The sequence below is a fragment of the Camellia sinensis genome, chromosome 3, assembly GCF_055761805.1.
Source record: "Camellia sinensis isolate YWXY chromosome 3, ASM5576180v1, whole genome shotgun sequence".
Classification (NCBI taxonomy): domain Eukaryota; kingdom Viridiplantae; phylum Streptophyta; class Magnoliopsida; order Ericales; family Theaceae; genus Camellia; species Camellia sinensis.
This window is the reverse complement of record NC_138963.1, coordinates 32,612,989-32,634,480: the sequence shown is the minus strand read 5'-3', so window position 1 is coordinate 32,634,480 and position 21,492 is coordinate 32,612,989. Positions and strand designations below refer to the sequence as shown.

At 35.9% G+C, this 21,492-nt stretch overlaps 2 protein-coding genes across 2 annotated transcripts in view; one reads left to right on the top strand and one right to left on the bottom strand.

Annotated features, from left to right (window-relative positions):
- Nucleotides 1-6,892, top strand: part of LOC114306941 (uncharacterized) — a 49,704-nt gene extending 42,812 nt beyond the window's left edge. The window contains exon 9 of the mRNA XM_028252273.2: nt 6,530-6,892. The gene's annotated coding sequence lies outside the window, so the exon portion shown is untranslated. The remainder of the gene's footprint in view (nt 1-6,529) is intronic.
- An 8,806-nt stretch (nt 6,893-15,698) lies between these two features.
- On the bottom strand, nt 15,699-20,224 carry LOC114277948 (uncharacterized). The gene is made up of 5 exons (XM_082917926.1): nt 20,176-20,224; nt 19,183-19,300; nt 17,000-18,120; nt 16,433-16,829; nt 15,699-16,341 (listed from the first exon to the last, which is right to left on the bottom strand). Exons 1-5 carry the CDS (start codon nt 20,222-20,224, stop codon nt 15,699-15,701), a joined length of 2,328 nt encoding a protein of 775 aa, XP_082774052.1.
- Nucleotides 20,225-21,492: the final 1,268 nt, after the last annotated feature.

The following is a 21,492-nucleotide window of genomic DNA, read 5'->3' as shown; positions in this document are numbered from 1 at the left end:
CACATAAATTAAGTCAATTTCATGATCGGATGCTGATAAGGTCTTCAATTCATAGAACAAAACAGAAACACAAACAGAGCTTTCTACGATAGACAGATAGACACACAAATAATGCAACACACACGTAATTAATTCCGAACTTCATCTTAATTACTTATTAGGCATTTTAATTGTGGTTTAGCAGTTAATCATAGGTCGGGGTTGTTACAGTATGGTACCTCATATGGTACTTCTACATACGTACCGGGTACACGAAATACGTATCTAAATATTTTCTTCTTAATTTTTGGCGTACCCAGATGTGTCTAGTATATATCCAAGCCGTACTGTACCTCAGTTAAAATAATATTTTTTCTACTATAGAGATAAAACTCATTTCACTAGACTTTTTTTTTTTATTTTTTGTTTTATACTTAGTATGATTTTAAAATTAAACTATCATTTGTAAGTTATTTAATATATTGTCATTTAATTTTGATTTATACATTTACTTTTGACATTAAATGTTAATTATAGGTTGGATCTTAATAAATTAAATTATTTAATTAATTTTTATATTATTTTAAATTAAAAATAAATATTTTTTTTACAAGCGTAGCAAGTCATACCCGTATCTTATTTTTTTTAAATTTTATCATATTAAGATACTCGTATCATATCAATACTAATACTCGTACCAATAGTCGTGCTTCATAGGTGTGGTGGGCGTGGAGTCCAACGAAATAGAGTTATAGTTGTACAAAAAGAAAAAAGTGAGGAGTAATTTAAGTCAAGTTTGGCATACACAAAATAATTCATCTTTTTATCTTTTTATCTTTTTTTCATCATATCACCTCTCTACTTTTCTGCACATCTTTTCGTAAAAAGACAAAAAACACACTTATTTAGGTCATCCCAAACAAACCTTTAGCCTTATGTAAGTGGAAATCCAAAGTGGAGTTCTGAAGAAAAAAAACAAAAAAAAAATATTTAGCAGCAGTCTTTGGTTAGGGTCAAATCCACCATAAACGATGACTAGTCTAACACGTGGAAGAATAGAATGCCTCTTGTTCAAGATTGTAAATGTAAAAGGAGATTGTACCAATATTGTGGTTTAAATATTAGGTGATCTTAAAAGGCAAAGGCAAAAAAGCATGGCGAATGCTTTGGTATCAAATAATATGCTTCTAAATCTTCCATGATACCTCTGTATATGTCACCCAACTTTTACAAAATGTTCTCTCCCATAAGAGGTCTACTTAACAAGTTTCAGCATCTTTCTTCTTCTTTATAATTTTCTACAATTAATAGTTGATTAGTGCTTTATGTTGTCAACTTGTTTGTGACTACAAAAAGCAGAATAATTAAATAGTCGTAGATTAAAAATCTGTGATTTGGGCACTTAAAAAGGCGCATAGTAAGAATGTTGCTATTTTTTTTGATAAAGTTAATATTTTTAATGTATTATGTCAATTTATGATAAAATGTGCAAACAATATATTTATGGTATATATATATAAAGTGAAAGTTATACTTTTTAAAATAAAAAAATCCCCCTGTATTTGGTTGAAAGAAGGAAAAAAAATTGTGTTTCCTTATAACAAAAGTTTGGATACAATTTAGAAAAAAAATTATTACTTATTTGAATCCGGTACGCACCTCTCTTTCACCACTTTGGTTCAAGCCAAAATTATTTTGGGGCATACAACAAAATACTAGTTTGGGATGTAATTCCAAAATCAGTTTTGGGTCATAATGAAACTACCATATTGAGGCATAATACTAGTTTGGGATGTTAATTTACGGCTCATTTTAGAATTTACTTCAAAATTACTAAATTATTTGTGTGGATAAAGAGAAAATCGGAGTCGGATTACGTAAATTTAAGATGAGATTTGCTGAAATTTGTAACGCATGACATCAAATAGCAACAACACTGTTGTTGAACAGTCATAGGTAATAATCAACAAAAGTATATGTATATTAGTAACACTTTATTTTGGTTGAACTAAGGTGTTAATGTATATATGGTATATATTCTTACATATATTAGGTATTGATTTCTTAGATATATTAGGTATTGCCATAGTTAGGTGTTTTATACGACACTCTTTCTCATAATTAGATTTCTAATAGGATACTTTTTCTCAGTCTATATATACAAGCCTTCTATTGTATAGGACAATTATTCAATACAATACATATTATTTCATCTCACTTTACTATTCTAACATGGTATCAGAGTACCTAATAATTTTGCTTCACCGGCGAGTGGCAGCCTTGCCTTGGTCGCCCGTTGGACCTCAACCTATTCCGCTGTCATGTTTTCCTTTCAGTATCGCTTCGTGGTGATCTCTGGTTTATTCCTACACCAAACATCTCTATCATTTTTTTTTTTTTTACTCACAATGCATTTTTTTTTCTCTCCATTCTATTTTTCCCTCTGCTTCAACCTCCAATTAGTTTCTATCTTCAAACCTATTTGAGTTTGAAGGGGGTATTAAACCTATATCATGGTGAACATGGTTATACACCATGCAAACCACTTAAGCTACCTCCCTTGGTGCACAATCCAAGTCGCACTCTCTCTCACACAACCCAAGCCGTCTCTCTCTAGCGCACAACCCAAGCCACTTCCTCTAGCACACAATCTAAGCCGCCCTCTCTTGGCGCACCACCAAACTTGCCCCCTAGCACACCATCCAGCACTCTCTCTCGCACAACCCAAGCCGTCTCTCTCTAGCGCACAACCCAAGCCACTTCCTCTGGCGCACAATCTAAGCCGCCCTCTCTTGGCGCACCACCAAACTTGCCCCCTAGCACACCATCCAACCCATCTCCTGGCACACTTAGTTATCTGTTGTCATCATCGTTCAGACTACATTATAAGTTATATGTATGCCACGCTTGCTAGTTCAACATCCAATCTCTATAACGGTCCGGCATGACCCCGTAAATTGTCCCGACATTGATTCCGGTTAGCTCCTACATCGGTTCGGCATGACCCCTTTAAATTGTCCTAGCATTAGTTTCAGTCAGTTCCTACAATGGTCTGACACGACCATAAACTGTCTCTCGGCATTAGTTCCAGCCAGTTTCTATATCGGTCTGGCACGACCTTAAATTGTCTTGGCATTAGTTCTAGCCAGTTCCTATAATGGTCCGACACGACCATAAACTATCTCTCGGCATTAGTTCCAACCAGTTTCTATATCAGTCCGGCACGATCTTAAATTGTCTTGGCATTAGTTTTAGCCAGTTCCTACAATGGTCTGACACGACCATAAATTGTCTCCCGACATTAGTTCCGGTTTCTGATCTATTTCAAGCGCCCTTGCGCTCATGTTCGGATTTTGCAATCTATTTACCTTTTATTTTATTTAGTTTTATTTTATGTTTTAGTTTCTCTCTGTAAACTCAGGATATTTATCCTCCTTGAGTTTGAGGAGAGATGTTAATGTATAGGGGTACTTACGTGTAGGTCCTAATAAGTTAACTTATATGATATATATTCCTACATATATTAGGTATTGATTTCTTAGATATATTAGGTATTGCCGTAGTTAGGTCTCTTATAGAATATTCTTTCTCATAGTTAGATTTCTAATAGGATACTCTATACTCTTTCTCAGCCTATATATACAGGCTTTCTATTGTATAGGACAATTATTCAATATAATTTATTCAATACAATACATATTATTTTATCGCTCTCTAGTATGGGCCAAATCGACAGGGGTGATTCGACAGAAAAGCCAAACTTTTATAAACAACAACAAATCAAGCAATTGTGGTCTGAACGTCCTATGCCTTGACAGATTTAAGGACTTCTTTGGAGGCTGTAATGCGAAGAAACAAGGAGGAATAAACTGAAAATCAATTGTTGAACAAACAAACTTGGAATTTAATCAGTAAAATTAAACTTTCAGTTCATTGTACATGACAATCGACAGGGAATTCTTAGTTACAGAAACTGAACTACAGATAGACTATTCCAAAGTAAGAACTAACTAAGTTAAGTTACTCCTAATGCTATAAGGGTTGTAAATTTGTTTGAAGATCATTCTAACTTCGAATTCCCAGCATTTATATTGACGGTCTTCAAACTTTACTGCTGCTGTGCTGCTATGTGTCCCATCATATAGCCAGCTACTTTCACTTCAATGCCCATAATCTCTGCAACTGCCAGTAACTGCTTATCTGTTGTAGTTTTATTCTCCTTCTAGGAAACATGACACGTATCCTGTATGCCTTGCATGCTAATTTTATGGCTTGACGCCTGGGCCATGTTTGGCCACATTCCACTTCATTACTAGACGAATCGACAGGAAAACTGCAACTGCCACGTCTGTCTCTTTGATTATTTCCTTTCTGTCACTTACTCTATATTCTAGGCTTCATCTTCACTCGCTTTTCACTTGTAAACTTGTGGAAACTCGTGGTCTTTAAACCTAGCATCCGCTGGACCAATTCCCTGCATTTGTTACATACAATCGACAGAAAATATATAATTTTTAGTGTCAACAATATGTTAACATTGTATTGATAACAAATATGAATGTTGGAACTCACTAAATCAAACAGGGTAGAACTTTGAATGCTATCTTTTTATTTTATTTTATTTTTTTGTATTATAAAAAACTAAATAAAACTTCACTTCCTTTAAATATGGGTTAATTCTCACTTCAATCTTGAAAATATATTTGTTTTAATTTAATTTTTAAACTGTTCAAATTTTTTTTTTTATAATATAATCTAATTGACTAGTTAACAAATCTAACGAAAACCATGAAACATTAATTTCAAGGGTAATTATAAAATTTAAATTATTGATATATAAGATGACAAATAAATTATAATTAAAAGAAATATAATTATTTTAATATTGTTGATCTGGCCGTCCCAGCACAAGGGGCCCACTCAAGGAGTAGTGTCACAACCCCCCCCCCCAAAATAATAAAAAATAAAAAAATCTTGATGTGTGATTTTCACAGCGGTTGATAGCTTAGCTGATTGTTGTTCTGGATGTAGATTAGGTTCACAACTAACAAAAGTAATCGCATTTTTTTAATAGTCATGTTGATAAAAAATGAAATTCAATGGATGATATCTATATTGCCCATTGATAGAGGCTTACTAGTTGCTTAATCTTTGTGACGTAAGCATCTTTGATGTCAAAATAATAATGTCAAAATTAAATTTTGACATGTTACAATGTTAAAATATTATAATTTATCAATCTTGATACACCGTCTAAATGTCATTTATTTTATTTTTTTCACAAAATACTAAATGAATTGCCGTTTGTGGACTCCACATGAAAAATGTGAAGATATGCCAAATTTTGACAAATCATTAAAGATGAATTTTTGAGAGTTGTCAAATTTTAGCTTTTGTAAAAATTATAGCAGGCTAAACTAGAGAAGATTTTAATTTGCTAGTCGCAAGATAAAAGTCAACGATAATGAATGCTATACAAACAAAAATTATATAAAAAAAATTCATACAGAATGATATATCTTATTTGTTCATTGAAAATCAAAATACCCATCACTTTGATTTATAATTGTAAGAATGTTATTGTCACGTTATTATTGTCTTAAATTTTACATGAAAATTATGTGTGAATATCATTTTTTTTTAAATCCTAAAAAAGATACTTCATAAGATTTTCTTACAGATATCGTAGTAGTAATGATGAAGCTTTGATATTAGAAACGATATCCACCAGAGTAATATAATAATAACAATTTTCACCAATGAAGTTTGTTGGTGGAAAAAAATTGTAAAGTTTATTAATTTTGATGATATTAGTAGAATGGTTATAACAACTTAATGCATAAGACCTAAAAATTTCGAGGGGAAATTACACTTGGAGTAATTTTTTAAAAAATAATTACAAATCAATGATAAATTTTATAAACATTAATAATTCAAGTTATAAAGATCTCTATATATGTTATTTTTTGAATCAACCACTGAATTGTAAATTTTCCAAATTTTTAAGAATTAATAAACAAGGAAGACTTGTAGCATGGGGGGAGTAGAAAATCCAAAGGCCAAAAAGGGGAGAAATGAAAGAGGATCTTGACATAGATGTGGTGGGAGCAGTGGAGGTGCCAACTACCCAATGGCATATCCTTTGGAAGATGCTACCTTGCAACCCCTCCCATTTCACACTTTTTCCAATCCCTTTTTTTCCTTCTTACTTTAACCAAAAGTGTCCACACACTACTTACTCAAGTCACCTCACTCTTATATTGCTATCATGCCCACCAAGTTCACAACACCCCAATCCTCATAAACATCCAAGCCAACCCTCTTCATCACCCCCTTTTAACACTGCACCACCCCCTTCAAAATGTGATGCCAAGGCTTTCTCTCTCTCCGGCCACCACGTATCGCTGGCAACGGTGGCAGGTTAGGTCGACAAGGTCTAAGGTTTGGTGGTCAGTTCATGGCGGTGTCTTTGGATTTGTGTGTTTTTTTCATCTTCTGATGACACCGTGGAACCAATCGCCTTAATAAAAGGCGGTTTCTTTCTATACAGGGCAACTTCGATCCTTTGGCATTTCAACACTTTTTCAGACTCTTGGTGTATTTTTGGGCTCCGCTATGCATGCTTACTGCACTGCACAACTTCTCCGAAATGGATTCAAGGAAACCTCTGCAAGGACAAGTCAGATTATTATTATGTTTGTTTTTGTTTTTATTTTTATGTTTTATGTAATGACCAATAAATGAAGGTTGCCTCTGCAAAAAAAATATGATGATGATGATGTGTTTTCAGTGTGGTTTGTAAGGAGATCCGTACACTATATCGTACAGATTATTAGTTCATCAATAACACAGGTTTGAGTTGGTTTGTGCCCACTGTGGTGGCCACTCAGGTAACTCTATCATATTTTAGTCATTTGCTCTAATCCAATTCCACATTAGCTCGCTACCTAAATGATATGGGCCACCCAATCCACTCTATATTCACTAATAAATTCATTTTTGTGGGTGTGTTTGGAGAGAGGGAGAGAGCCTTTTAATTTGTAAATTGAGGGAAAATGCTATCTAACTAGGATCAACATTGCTTTTTGCATCTTTCTTTTTAGTTTTAATTCTAGTAAAATGCAAGTTCAATTTAGGATTTTGCAGCTCAAACTTTTATGGGTAAATTATATGATAGTTCCTATATTTTTATTCTCCTCATTTTGGTTGCTATAATTTTAGTATGTCCCCTTTATAGTAACCAAAATGACACATGAATAAAAATGACAGTGGCTTGCTTCCAGTCTACTGTAGTCTGGAGGGTCTAATCCAGCTCATTGGGTCTATTTTTGGACCTTTTTTTGATAATTCATACCGTTCTCATTTTAGAATTTGTTAGGTATATTATCCTTGTAAAAAATCACGTCGATCAGATATATGATACTATGTATTCGGATCACTTTTTTATGACCGTCCAATTTTTTTAAATAAAAGTGATTCGAATACATAGTATCAATTATCTAATTGATGTGATTTTTTATAGGGATATTATACTCAACAGACCCTAAAATATGAACGGTTCGAATTATCGAAAAAGAGCCCAAAAATAGGCCCAATGGGCCGAATTAGACCGGACTGTCCTAGATCTAAACTGCAGACAATCCAGACCCAATAAAAATATAGAAACTATCCGTGTAATTTGCTTATAAAAGTTTGAGATTTAAAATCCTAAATTGAACTTCATTTTACTAGAACTAAAAGTAAAAAGAAAGACGTAACTAAAGTTGTAAACTTATTCAACTCAGGTCTCGTTTGGGAACATGCTAATTTAATAATTTTTTGGCTATTTGACTAAAATATGAGCTAAAAAAAATTAGTATGTTTGGGATGAATTTTTGTCTTTTTACGAAAAGATGTACAAAAAGTAGAGAGAAAATAGAATTTTTGACTTTTTGGTATGGGTTGTTGACTTTTTTGCTTTTTTAGTAACTTTTTGACTTTTTAGCTAAACGGGAGGGTTCCCAAACGAGGCCTCAGTGAGTTAACTTTAATCAATCCAATGATCACATTCCTTCAAAAAATCTTAATCGGCGTCATTAATTGGACTAAATTAACACAAAATCTAAAATTAAATGTTAAAATTGAACTAGTTAAAATTATAGGGACTAAAATAACATAATAGGCAAAATTTAAGGACTACTAATATAATTTACCCCACTTTTATTTGAATTTCATTTTGATTTCTCATCTTCTAATTACAACAATTATGTCCTCCGATTTCAGTTCGTGTTTGAATATGGCCTTCTTGCGAGGGATGTACTCGGTTCGGTATGGTTGGGATTTAGGTAAAAAGTATACCGTACCGATAATGTCGGTTTTATTATTTTGAATACTGATACAGACCGCTTCTCTCATCAAACCGTACCGATTGAAACTGTTCGGTTTGGTGCAGTGTAATCGGTTTATGATTTTTCAAACTTGAGTCACTTTTAAATATAATCATTAATCTATATAAAAACGTTAAATTAGTTATTTGTCTACCATTTCAAATATATCCAATCCATCCATTTAATACATACTTTCAATTCCTAAATTAACAAAAAGAAAAACAAAAAAAAGTTTGAAAATACTAAGGTTTCAAGAATATTGAGTTAGAATTAAGATTATATATAATAAGAGTTTACAAACTTAGGTTATAAAGATGATAAGGTTAATAATTTATTACACTTATTAATATCATTATATTATTAGATTATATATATATATATATATATCATAAATACAATATATGTTGAAACGGTCGGTTTCAGTTTAGATCGGTGTACAAGGTGCTTAAACTAATACCGAACCGAAAATTGAAAAAAATCAAATTTAAAAACCGCACATATCGATTCGTGTTAAAAAATAGACCAAATATAGCCGATTTGGTCTGATTCAATCGGTTTGGTCGATTTTTTCAATTTTTCTTACATCCCTACTCCCTGCTATCTCATCCTTGGAAATTTGAGTAGAAGTTCAAATGTGAGAAATCAAATGGAATTTGATTGAAAGTTTGAAGATAAAAAGTGTAATTTGTCATAAATTTTTTCTCTAATGTCCCTGAAATGTGTTTACATGACACCAACATAAGCACATTTCATTTAAATTTGTAACAATAAGTGGCAAGATAACCAAATTGAAACTCGACTTGAAGTCTAAAGATATAATTGTTACAATCAAAAGAAAGAACTAGAGAAGTTTTGGTTAAAATTTGAAGGTGAAAATTGTAATTTATCCTTTAGTTAATTAATCACAAAAACATAGAAGCATGGAGACACATATATTGAGAGAATACAACAAACATGACATAGATTTGGTGCATTCAAGGACAAACAAAGGTACAATCGAAAAAAGAAAAAAGAAAAAAAAGGATTAACAAAGGGGCAAAACACCAATAAGTCCTAAGTTAGTAAATGTTACACCATTTAGTCCTATGTTTATTTTAAAACACTAATAGGTCCCATTCCAATGTTAAAGACGTTGTAGCCCCTGCGTTGTGGAATACGTGTGTTGAAGGAAGGGGTAAATAAGGGGCATTATTTTTTGTTGAATTTACCAAAGAGGGCAACATCCAAACGTTGTAGTGTGAGTGAATTTGGGAGGTAGTTTGTGGAGTGGGACCGTGTTGCCGATGTTGAAGCGATTCCGAATCCGAGATTACAGAGAGTAGTTATTCAGATTTGGGTTGTTGTTGTGATTTCCTGGTTTGACATTTGATTGTCGAGTGAAACCCTAGTTTGTTCAAAATCGAAATCGTGGAAATACGGTGTTCGCAACATCACAGTTTGCGTGGGAACTTCGTCAAGAACCGTCGTTGGCGTAGAATGCGACAGAAATAGAGCTTTGGCGCTGTTAATCCCCTCGGAAACAAATGGCGACAGGTATGTAACTTACGGTGTGATGTTGTATACATCTTGTCGTTTTGTTTGATGTTATTGTACGTGGTCCCACGGAATTGTTGGCGAAGTTAGTCGAAGTGATGTTCGGGAACGCCCGAATATATTTTTTGTCCCAATGTTGTAATGGCAATGTTGTAGGTGGGACATTATGTTTTGTTGGGCAGACATCGCATTGGTAATAGTACGTAATGTGCAGTATTGAACTGTGGTTAGAGCTCCGGTGGAGATTCATAATAAGTTATAACCCATTCTAGTGTTGTTCACCCGAATAATTTAATTTGTTTGTAGTTGTTTGGTGAAATGGGTAAATTGGTTTGTGTTACAGTAGTGAAGTGGCAATGTTAACGGTGGACCAGTGTGTTGGGTTGGGGAAACATTGTACCAGTATGTCCCTCACCTAATCTTTCCCAGCCAATTGTGTGTTTACATTGTAGGTGATGGACCAAACCTTCTGTCACTGTTATTATAAATTTCAAAATTAATTGAATTACATTGGGTTGTAGAATTAAATGGGGGGTCCCAGAATGATGTATGTGGGATGTGGTGACGTGGTAATGCGATATGACATAGGAGTTGGTAGGCAGTTGGGTTACGAAATAAAATCCTAACAAATCTTGTATTCTTGCTATGTCAAACGTAATTGGAAATTAGTTCTGCTAGTTGATTGTATTAATTTTGTATTATGAAAGGTATCGTTGTATGTTTGTGAATTTTCATTTTCTATGGTTACTGTGAGTCAGGGTTATTTGATGGTGCAAAGTTAGTAATGTTAATCTTGTGCAGGTAGTTGTAGCCGGCAGCGTGCAGAACGCAAGGCAAAATGCAGATCTCCACAGTCACGAGCTTCTGTACAAATGTCAACCCGATTAGCTGCGAGGAAGCAGTCAAAATTGCCATTCAAGACAAGCAGGACCGGTAAACGTCCTACAAGAAGAGCTTTTGTCGACATGAAGAAGGTAATGTACCGGTCTAACATTGCCGGCGTTATAAAAACCGTGTTAGAATTTGATTTCAACGATCGTCATGTAAAGCAGTTACACAAAATCCCGTTCTGGCTCATGATTGACGCAATCCGAGTGCATAAATTGGATCCGGCTGCATATAAAAAGTGTGATGCGACGGTGTGCCGTGTGATTCAGACATATAACCCTATTGACGAGAAATTTTACATCGGGGGCATAGGGCTACCAATCCGAAATAGTGACATCCGTTTATTATTTGGTTTGCAATGTGGGAGGGAGAAGTTAGATTTGTCGCATGTTGGTAAAGGACCAGCAGATTTTATACAAAGAAGATGTCCTAACGTCAGCAGGATTTCGTCGAAGGTAATCAAGGATGCGCTCGCAGTGGCAATGCGGGGGAAGACTGAGCGAGACGAAGAAGATGTTGCAAAGCTGATGTGCCTTTACATATGTGCCAACTTATTTTTCCCAACAACAGGTGAGTCCATTGGTTGGGCGTTTGTGCGGGTTATCGATAACTTGCAAACTATACGGTTGTATGATTAGACTGCAACAATCCGAAACTCGCTGGTCTGTTCGTTGAATGAGTCGCACAGCAGGCCAGAACGGGTCACCGGTTGTGTCGTAGCGTTGCTGGTAAGATTATGATGTAAAACCCAGAAAAACCATTTAGCTTCTGAAAACATGAACTGTTTGATTGACTACGAGTAGTTGATGTTGTGCTTAACCATTTGGCATTGTTGTTTTATTTGCAGTTTCTGATTTGCGAGCACACGGACATTACACAGCCAACTAGACCGAACGTTGCACCACGGTTTTGTCGGTGGGACCTTGGAAAATTAATTGGTAAACTGAAAAGCGTGGAATTATCGGTGGAGGGTTCTTTTGAGGTATGACATTGAAGTTAATGTTGTCATGTGATATTCGTTTGGTTGGTTTGTACTTAACAGATGTTCCATTTTTTTTTCCACGCGCGCAGGTTAATCCTAACAAACTGTCTGGGACTGTCCTCGAAAGGTATTTTGTTGAGAAATTGGCGGATGGAGAAGGAAGTGTAGAAGGGGGAGGGAAAGTGTTGGTAGTGGATCCGGTTAGTACGTGGCATGCGTTGTCTGCTAATGCTCCTAATGTTGCAGTTAACGTTGGTGATCCCATTTTAAATTGTTGGCAGCCAGATTCACCCAATGGTGGTGAGGTTGAATGGCCGAACGCCTAGAAGAATGAAGAAAGTCGAATCACAACGCCATACGGTACGGGCACTGATAATACTAATCAAATGGCAGATGACAGATCATGCCCGGTTTTCTTTCCTGATCTACTAGAACTGGCAAGCACACAACCTGGGGGCTCCGTTTGTGAAGACACCAATGACGCAGCCGAACAATTAGGAAAGGCTATGCAAAGAATTAATGAATTGGAGATGGAAGTTTGTGTGAAGTCCGACCGTTTGCGTGATGCGGATGTTAAAGTTGCGGCAATGGAGAGATTAGTAGGTGCACAGGCCACCAACCTGTTCATCGGCTATGATAGTGTGATTGCTGCGAAGGATGCTGAAATTTTGAGGCTGACGACACAAGTTCAAAAGCTAGAAGCGAGGATAACAGTTTTGGAAGACCATGTGGATGAGTGTGAGGTTCATGAAGTAACGCAGACAGTTTGTAAGGAGAAAAACAAAGAACCGGCGGATATCATGCCTGCCACCACAGATGATGTTACAGACATGGTGTGGGCTGGTAAATTGGGTGATGAACAGTTAGTCAATAGAAAATGGGATACCTCATTGTCGGATTGTGACATTGAGAATGTTGTTGTCACTGAACAAGAGGACACCCTTGTCAACATTGATAGCGTTACGATGAACAGGATTGACAGGTTGGAAGACATCAGACCTAGCCCAGACATGACATCGTTGGTGAGGAGAGTTAAGAGCAAGGCACGAAGTGAATTTCGATTAACTGACTACGATTACCCTAGTTTAGGTGGTCGTGGGAAACAGAAATGGAAAATGGGTAATCGCGAAGCTGTTGGTGCTGAAGTAATATATGATGTTGAGGATGTTGAAGTTGGAAATAAAACATGGCAAGGTTTTGGAATGAGCAAAAAACATGATGTGTGGAACATGCTTGATGAAGATGAAATTATGCTATTAAAAAGAGTGTACACATTTGACGGCGACGGGTAACCAATATGAATATGATTTCATTCCTACGTAACTGTGTGAGCTAAAGTTTGTAATTTTGTACATTTGGTAATGATGTCATGTTGTTTACAGAGCTGTAATATGGGATGGAGGTGAAAGCGGTATACAAGTTTTGTTCAATGATATCCGTGACCTAGTGCAGAGCTCTTCTATTCAAGGGAACGTAAGTATAGTGTTAACACATTGGAAATTATGTTCTACACATACGCCGAACATGAGTTTCAGGTATAAAAATGTTTGCGTGATACAAATAACATCATTGCTGGCTGGTGTAGGTCATCGACGCGTACGCAGCAATGTTGATGGAATTGCAGGGAAAAGGTATTGACGGACAAGACGCTGGGGACAGTTCGTATGTCTTTAGCAGCGTATGCTCGGTAAGTCTATTGCATGTATTTTTTCGTACGTAGACGAATACTTTCGAACAACACCCATATTGTGAAGTGCATTTTTTTTTCCCAAGATCCCTGATATTGTTGGAACGCCGGCCGTAATGAAACAGGATTTTATGAGGAATCCGAATGCAATGTCACGAGGGAAATATTTGAATGTGCAAATTAAAGCTGCAAAAGGGCACAGATACACACATTACCCGGTGTACCATGCCAAACACTGGACTGTAATGGTGCATGACACGGTGAGCGGGTCGTGGAAACATTACAATTCGTTAAAATCGAGGCGAGGAATACGTGATGAACATTACAATGAATCGCTGAGAGTGGTAAGCTTGTGAATAGCATAATTGTTTTTACCATACGTAGTAATTTCTGAGGGAAAGTTACTGCCATTCCGTAAAGCATGTGCATTTTTTACAGGAAAACATTTGTTATGAATTGTAGTTAGTATGATGTAAACCTGTATGACACGAAAATGACATATAATTGAATTGATTTTGTAGAAACAGTGGGTTGACGATTATTATACAAAATTTGTCTGGCCACGGTTGGCACCCAGTAGTGTTAGAATGCCAGACTTTGACAGACCCCTTGTTTCAGTGATTGATTGTCCACAACAGAGCCCGGAAACGTAAGTTGTTCCAGTGTGGTGGTAATGTGTTATTGTTTTTTTTTCCTTGAAAAATAATTTAACTTGTTACAGTCACGAGGACGTTGATATGGTTGGTTGACTGGTTGCAGATCAGATTGTGCAATATTGGTCTGCTACATCATCAGGCAGTACGTGCATGGTTGCAACATAGGCGCCACGATGGAGGAAACAACGCCAACAGAGTTACGAGCAGCAATGGTCAAGATGTTCTTGAACGACTCAGGCGGAGGGCTTCGCAGTAAAATACGTTGAAGGAAAATGACAACGCTGTCAGCCTAGAAATTTTTGGAATTGCAAAATGAATCCTGAATGTACATTTTGATGGTTGATTATATTTTTGGTGAACGTCGTTGAAAGATTAATTTGTTTTGGTTCGGCTGTCTTGGAGTATGGTACTTTGATATTGTTTGTTTGCTTTGTCGCGTACATTGTCACTCGTTTTTTTTTTAACAAATGACACGATGTTCAGTAGTTTACACTACTTAAATTGTGTGTGATTGCTTTACCGCGTGCATAGTGACTTGCTATTTTTAAACAAATGTCGCAACGGTACATAATTTACACATTTGCTCGGGGTCAAATGTTTTGTGTAGTTTGTGTTGATGGCTACACTGTAGGAATGTGATTGGAACGTAATGTCGTTTATATTTTTTTGAATGTACAATTTGTTGGTTGTTGTGTGGATTGTTGTGGTTGTATTGTTGTTGATGTTGGTTTATTTTTTTTGGTTTCGGTTCAAAGTTACATCAGTGTAGCATTGGACATGTAAATGTGATGACAGACTTACTTTCAATAGTATTTGACGATAATAATGTCGGCAGAGCGTGTGTTTTTAATTAAGTTAAGTTGCTCGAGGTGATGTTTCGAAAGGGTTGTACATTTTGTTTTATTGCGCAATGCTGAAATAGCAACGTTGTAGGTGGACCATTGTGTTGTGTTGGGCAGACATGGAATTGGTCGAAGTACGTATGGTTAACTGTTGAACTGTGGACAGCAGGTCCGGTGGTGATTGATAATAATTCAATTGTCATTGTGATGTTGTTGACACGCATATGTTAATTTATTTGTAGGTGTTTGATGAATTTGGTAATTTGGTTTGTTTTAGAATGTGGATGTGTGAATGTCAACGGTAGACCAGTGTTTTGGGTTGGGAAAAAATTGACTTTCTTCGCACACATGGTCGATGTAATTGTCACACATGTACGACATGTACTTTCTAACAGGAATATTTGGTGTCAAACGTTGACGTCAAAGTAAGTCACTTAATAAAATTCGAAGTGGGTAAATCTGATGTATGGGTTTACTCTAAGTGGCATTGAAAATTTTCATGATTCAACACAAATTGAACATTCTGAGAGACATTTTTTTGGCCAGAAGTACAGGTTAATTAACTATTAACCTTATTATAACAAGTCACTACAGTTGTGTTATAGTAAGATGAGGTAAATGTAAAAAATAATTGAACTGTGGATAAGCTTCCATTATTGTAGAGTAATACGGTAAAGTTCTGAGACAGTTAACGTAATTATTTAATAATGTCAACCAAATATTTCATCAACGTTCTCAAATAACATAAAGTGGACAAGAAGCGTGCTACATGGCTTCCTTGCATGTTTTCCTGTTATGATGGCCCATTTTGCGACATCGACCACACCTAATGTGTTGAACAACCTCGCCCTTTGATGGAATTCTTTTCCGCTTGGGCCTTCCAGGAGGACGTTTGTAAACGGGTGGTGCAATGAGATAATCTGATGGTGTGAAATTGGGTTTGGCCACGGTGGGAATTGGGTGAATCGACCCTTCATATGCTTCCCGATACTTCACCGCATGAAAAAACGGTTCAATGTAATCGTAGACATTCTTACCCGTATTCCGAAAAGCAACAATTGCGTGGGGACATGGGAAACCATTTAGTTGCCATTGAAAACAAGAACAAGAACGATTGGCAAGGTTAACTAACACTGATGGCTGGGACCGAACCTCAAAAATGTTATCATCCGACTGACTAACAATCCAGTGCCTGCTATCTTGAAACTCAGACATCAAACGCTTTTCCATTTTCGGACAAAGTTCTCCAACCCAGTTGCTAGATTTTACTTTACGCTTTGACATTTTTTCCATGATCTTTCCCCATATTGCATCCACCAATTGAGTAATGGGCAGGTGGCGAGCTTCCCGGATCCAGTTGTTGAACGACTCTGCGGCGTTAGACCACATCTCACCGTATCGGCGACCCCTGTACAAGGTAAGCAATTACTGATGTACATGCCCTTCAATAAGTTATACACAGACTAGGGGGAGACACGAATATGTAAATATAAAAATACCTAAAGTACGCGTTGGCCCAATGTTGGGGATGCAGGTCTTTCAAGAAATTACCAACCACTACTGGGCTGCATTCTTTTAAAATTTCAACTTTGTGATTGAATGACGTTACTGTAGGTGCATAAGCACAATCTCGTAACTTCCTCATTAGGCCAACTTTCTGATCAGCGTTAACATATTTCATCCGGTCACGAAGATTCATCTGAAGATGTAACAAACAAAATGCAGGGTGCGCCGCGGGGAAGACAACGGGCATTGATTGTATTAAACCCAAATTACGGTCAGACACAAAAGTTAAATTCCGACCTCCGTCTACAACTTGGGCCAAATGACGCAAAAACCATTCCCAATTTGATGAGTTTTCAGAATCGACAATAGCAAACGCGACGGGGAATAAACCTGCATAACATCATGTGAGTACATCCTACGTAAGTCAAGTTGTTGCTACAAAATGCAATATAAAATTATACAATATGTAAAACCGTAAGTAACATGGTATGGTGACAGAGCATTGTGTAACATAGTTCGGGAGATAGTTCTAATAACCATTACAAAATTGTCATCCATACCTTGGTTTCCATCCTTGGCGGTGGCAGCGAGCAACGTCCCTTTGAACCTTCCCTTCAAAAATGTACCATCCAAAAATAGAAGTGGACGGAAACCATTGAACTCGTCTATGCATGCACGGAAAGCTATGAAATACCTCACAAACCTCCCTGTTTGCTGATCGAAATCCAAATTAATGTAGCTATGTGGATTGTTTTCCATAACAGCGTCGCTATACCACCTAAGTTGGTCGAACGACATAGCGTGGTCGCCAAATACTTCGTTCCTTGCTTTTTCCACCCCTAACCATGCAACCCGATAACTAATATCCAGACCATAACAATCCTTCATGTCAAATACCACATCCGTCGGCCGTGTTAGTGGTTGTTCACGCACACGTCCTGCGATCACATCGGACACCAAATCTGACCCAGTTCGTGGATTACGGTATGTTCGTACAGCAGCCCTACAGGAATGTACACTAATAAATCTCTTCAAACACATAACACCATTCGAAGGAGACACCCGTGCGTGAACCAACCACCCGCACGCAGTTGACGTTACAAATTTGCATATTGCAGTAACACGTACGGCGTCGTTTTTGACATACTTGAACTGAAACCCACATTCCACTGCGTACTTGCACAATACGGTTCGGAATTCATGTGCACCACCTGGGAAAATTTGGCCGACATGCGTGATGCCGAATGCCCACCCAGCAGACAAATACGTCTTCGTTCGATGAGGACAATATGTCGCCAACAAATCCGTTTGGTCTTCCATATCGGCCGTCTGCATATCCACGATCTCACACTCCCCACCATCATGTGACACTGGAAGACCACGTTGAGTAGCAGACCCATGATCCCGAACTTCAATTATCGCGTCAATATGTTGAAGCCCGAAAGACTTTGCAAGTAATAACATGTTTCGAAAGTCATCGTCAGAATCAACCTTAAACTTATTATATCCTGGAATATAAAACAATAAACAAACCAATTCCCGCTCCATGATATCAAACTTGTCGCAAACAACATCAATTAATTGTTTGAAAGTGAATGCTTGATGCATGCGTAACACAGCGTTGGTCTGACCGAACGTACATAACAACAACACTGCAAACTCCATAAATATAAAAAACCACCTGCAACAACATACACATTATACCAAGAAAAAATTAAACACACATTTACATTAACGTACCACCCCCCCATTCACAATAACAGCCCACCACCCAGAAAACAACCCTCTTCGCTACAACATCAATTCTAACTCAACCATAAACTTAACAAATTATCACATTAACTTTTGGAAATTAAGAACCTAAATACCGGCAACCTAAAATTGGTAACAAATACGAAAAGTAGCAAAACCCGCAAATGAATTTGAACGTACAAAATTGAATATGTATGTACCCACGTAGACAAATATAACAGATACATCACAGTTCACTACGAAGCAAAATAACTTGTGCTCCGTATCGGCATGGATTTGGTGCAACAAATTCCACAGACATATGTTGTAACACTGCATAAGTGTATGCTAACGCCAAGAATAACAATACGACGGAAATTCTCACAAAAACACACACGCGGGTGTAACATCACAGTTCACTCCGAAGAAAAAAAACTTCTGCTCCGTACCGGCATGGATTTGAGGCAACAAATTGAACAGTCATATGTTGTAAAACTGCATAAGTGTATGCTAATAAAATTAACAAAAACAAGATTAACATGACGACGGAAATTCTGAAAAACACACGCGATCGCAACATCGGCCAAACATGTGACCCACAAACCAACATCAAAACATACATTACGAAAACAACAGTTCCCCCAAATACACCAAACCGAACTGTTCTACTTGATGAAAGGAAGTTACAATAACACACCCCCACGGACACACCCTCCATACATGCCATCAATAATTCCAAACCGAAAATACACTGCACAATAAAACAAATCCCCTGCAAATACCCCCCAAAAAAAAATCGAAACACCGTTACACAAAACGCGGAAACGGGAATGCGCGAAACAACAATAATGAAGCATATTACACAACATTAAACGACAAACAAACATCGTACATACAATACTCCAACAAAACACCCCAAAACACCATCAGAAAATCCATCAGAAACATAAAAAACAGAGAGTAACATCAGCAAACCTGGACGAACGTCAGAGGGGAAAAAAACTCTAAGAACCAAAAAACCACCAAGAAACGAACCACCATAGACCCAAACCCAGCGTCGTCAGGAAGAACACAATAACTGAAACATCCTACACTTCCATACGAGTCCACCCCTTCCACGAAATTCGCTCCTAATAAAAAGGAATGTTACAGTATATCCTTAATAAACAAACACGCTGATAACCCAAAACCAAAAACAAGAAAAGGACAAAAAGGTAAACATGATATATAATACAATTAATAACAATATTATACCAAAAAAAACAGGACTAAATGGTTCAATAAAAAACATTCAGGACTAATTAGTGTAACATTTAGTAAAATAGGATTTATGAGTAATTTTTCCTTAACAAAGACACACACAAAAAAAAAAAAAAAAAAAAAGAAAAGAAAAAAAGGGACAATTGAGTGTTAAGATACACAAGCCTCACAACATAGAAAGTTTGACGCACAGTGAGGGAGACTGCAAGAGAGGCAATAATTTAACACGACAACAATTTGACATTTTGTTGTATTATAAATATGAGTGTGTTAGTAAGAATATAAAAATTATTACATATTAAATTTAAGTCAATTATTAAATTATTGTATTGACGATTTTTTTGTCTCAATGAGGACTTCAAAATTGTCAAGTGTAGAAAAAAAAAATTAAAAGAAAGAGGAGGGAGACAGAGAAAGATGATTGAGTGAACAATCAAATTAACCATTAATTTACCTCTACTTCTGTGCGTCGAAAAGAAAGTGCATAAAATAAAGTGTAGAAAATTTACCTCTACTTCTATGCATCGAAAATAAAGTGTATAAAATTAAGTGCAGGAAATATAAATGACAAGAAAAAAAAAATCAATTATCTTTGATTTGAATTCTGACTCCTTACAATATAGCCATGAATGGCTATTTATAGGCAAATATTTATAGGAAAAAACTATCTAATAACTACCATATTTTTCCATCTCCCACACTTCACACTCCATGATCTCCCACTTCATCTCTATGTCTCAATAACTTCCTTTAACCTCCAATTCATGCTCCATGTTTTCCATATTATGCTCCATGATCGTCCACATTCTCCATCATCTTTTCACATGTGTTTAATGATTTATAACTTCTCATAACCTTCAAATGAGTAGAAAAGTAACACGTATCCTGCAATTATAAAATAATAACTAATAATAAAGTTATTTATTTATGGTGTCAACACATTTCAAATGTGCACATTCCCTTTGTTTTGATAAAAAATATTTTACATCAGAAATTGTTTTACTATATTTAATTGTGACATTAAAATTAATGTGCTAGTAATTGTACTAGTGATGGTGATGGAGGTAGGATGGTAGCAGAGGTGGTGGTAGTGGGGCGGTTGAATTGGTGGTAGTAGTTGCGGTGGAGTGGTACAATGGTAAGACATTAGTCTGAAAACTATTTTTCACCTTTCACAAGTGTAAAACATTTTTTTATCTAAATAAATTTATTTTCTGTTATTTTTATTTTTTTAATAATAAATGTCAGAAAATAAGAAAAATATTTTTTTTAAAAACTATTTTATGTTGAAACAAACAGAGCCTCTATCTTTTCAAAAGATGCGTGCTTGAAAATTGAGATTTAAAATCCTAAATTGAACTTGCATTTTACTAGAATTAAAAGTAAAACGAAAGTGTAACCGAAGTTGTAAACTTGTTCGACTCAGTAAATTAACTTTAATCAACTCAATGATCATATTCCTTTAAAAATCTTAATCGGCGTTGTTAATTGAACTAAATTGACACAAAATTTAAAATTAAATGTTACAATTGAACTAGTTAAAATTATAGGGACTAAAATAACATAATAGGCAAAATTTAAGGACTACTAATATAATTTACCCCACTTTTATTTGAATTTCATTTTGAATTCTCATCTTCTAATTACAACAATTATGTTCTCCGATTTCAGTTCGTGTTTGAATATGGCCTTCCTGCTAGGGATGTAATCAGTTCGGTATGGTCTGTATTTAGGTAAAAAATTATACCAAACTGATAATGTCGGTTTTATTATTTTGAATACCGATACAGACCGATTCTCCCATCAAACTGCACTGAAACCGAACTAAGTTCGGTTTGGTGTGATTTAATTGGTTTAAGATTCTTCAAACTCGAGTCACTTTTAAATATAATCATTAATCTATATAAAAATATTAAATTAGTTATTTATTTACCATTTTAAACATATCCAATCCATTCATTTAATACATACTTTCAATTCATAAATTAACAAAAATAGAAACAAAAAAAAGTTTGAAAATACTAGCATGTTTGGTAACCATTTCGTTTTCAGTTTATATTTA

Excerpts from the sequence above, each read along its gene's own strand:
- LOC114277948 (XM_082917926.1), bottom strand. The coding sequence starts at position 20,224 with ATGGAGCATAATATGGAAAACATGGAGCATGAATTGGAGGTTAAAGGA. Across the intron at positions 19,301-20,175 it reads TGAATTGGAGGTTAAAGGAA|GAGCGAATTTCGTGGAAGGG; the intron begins GTTATTGAGACA and ends CCTTTTTATTAG. Across the intron at positions 16,830-16,999 it reads CGCCAAGGATGGAAACCAAG|GTTTATTCCCCGTCGCGTTT; the intron begins GTATGGATGACA and ends GATGTTATGCAG.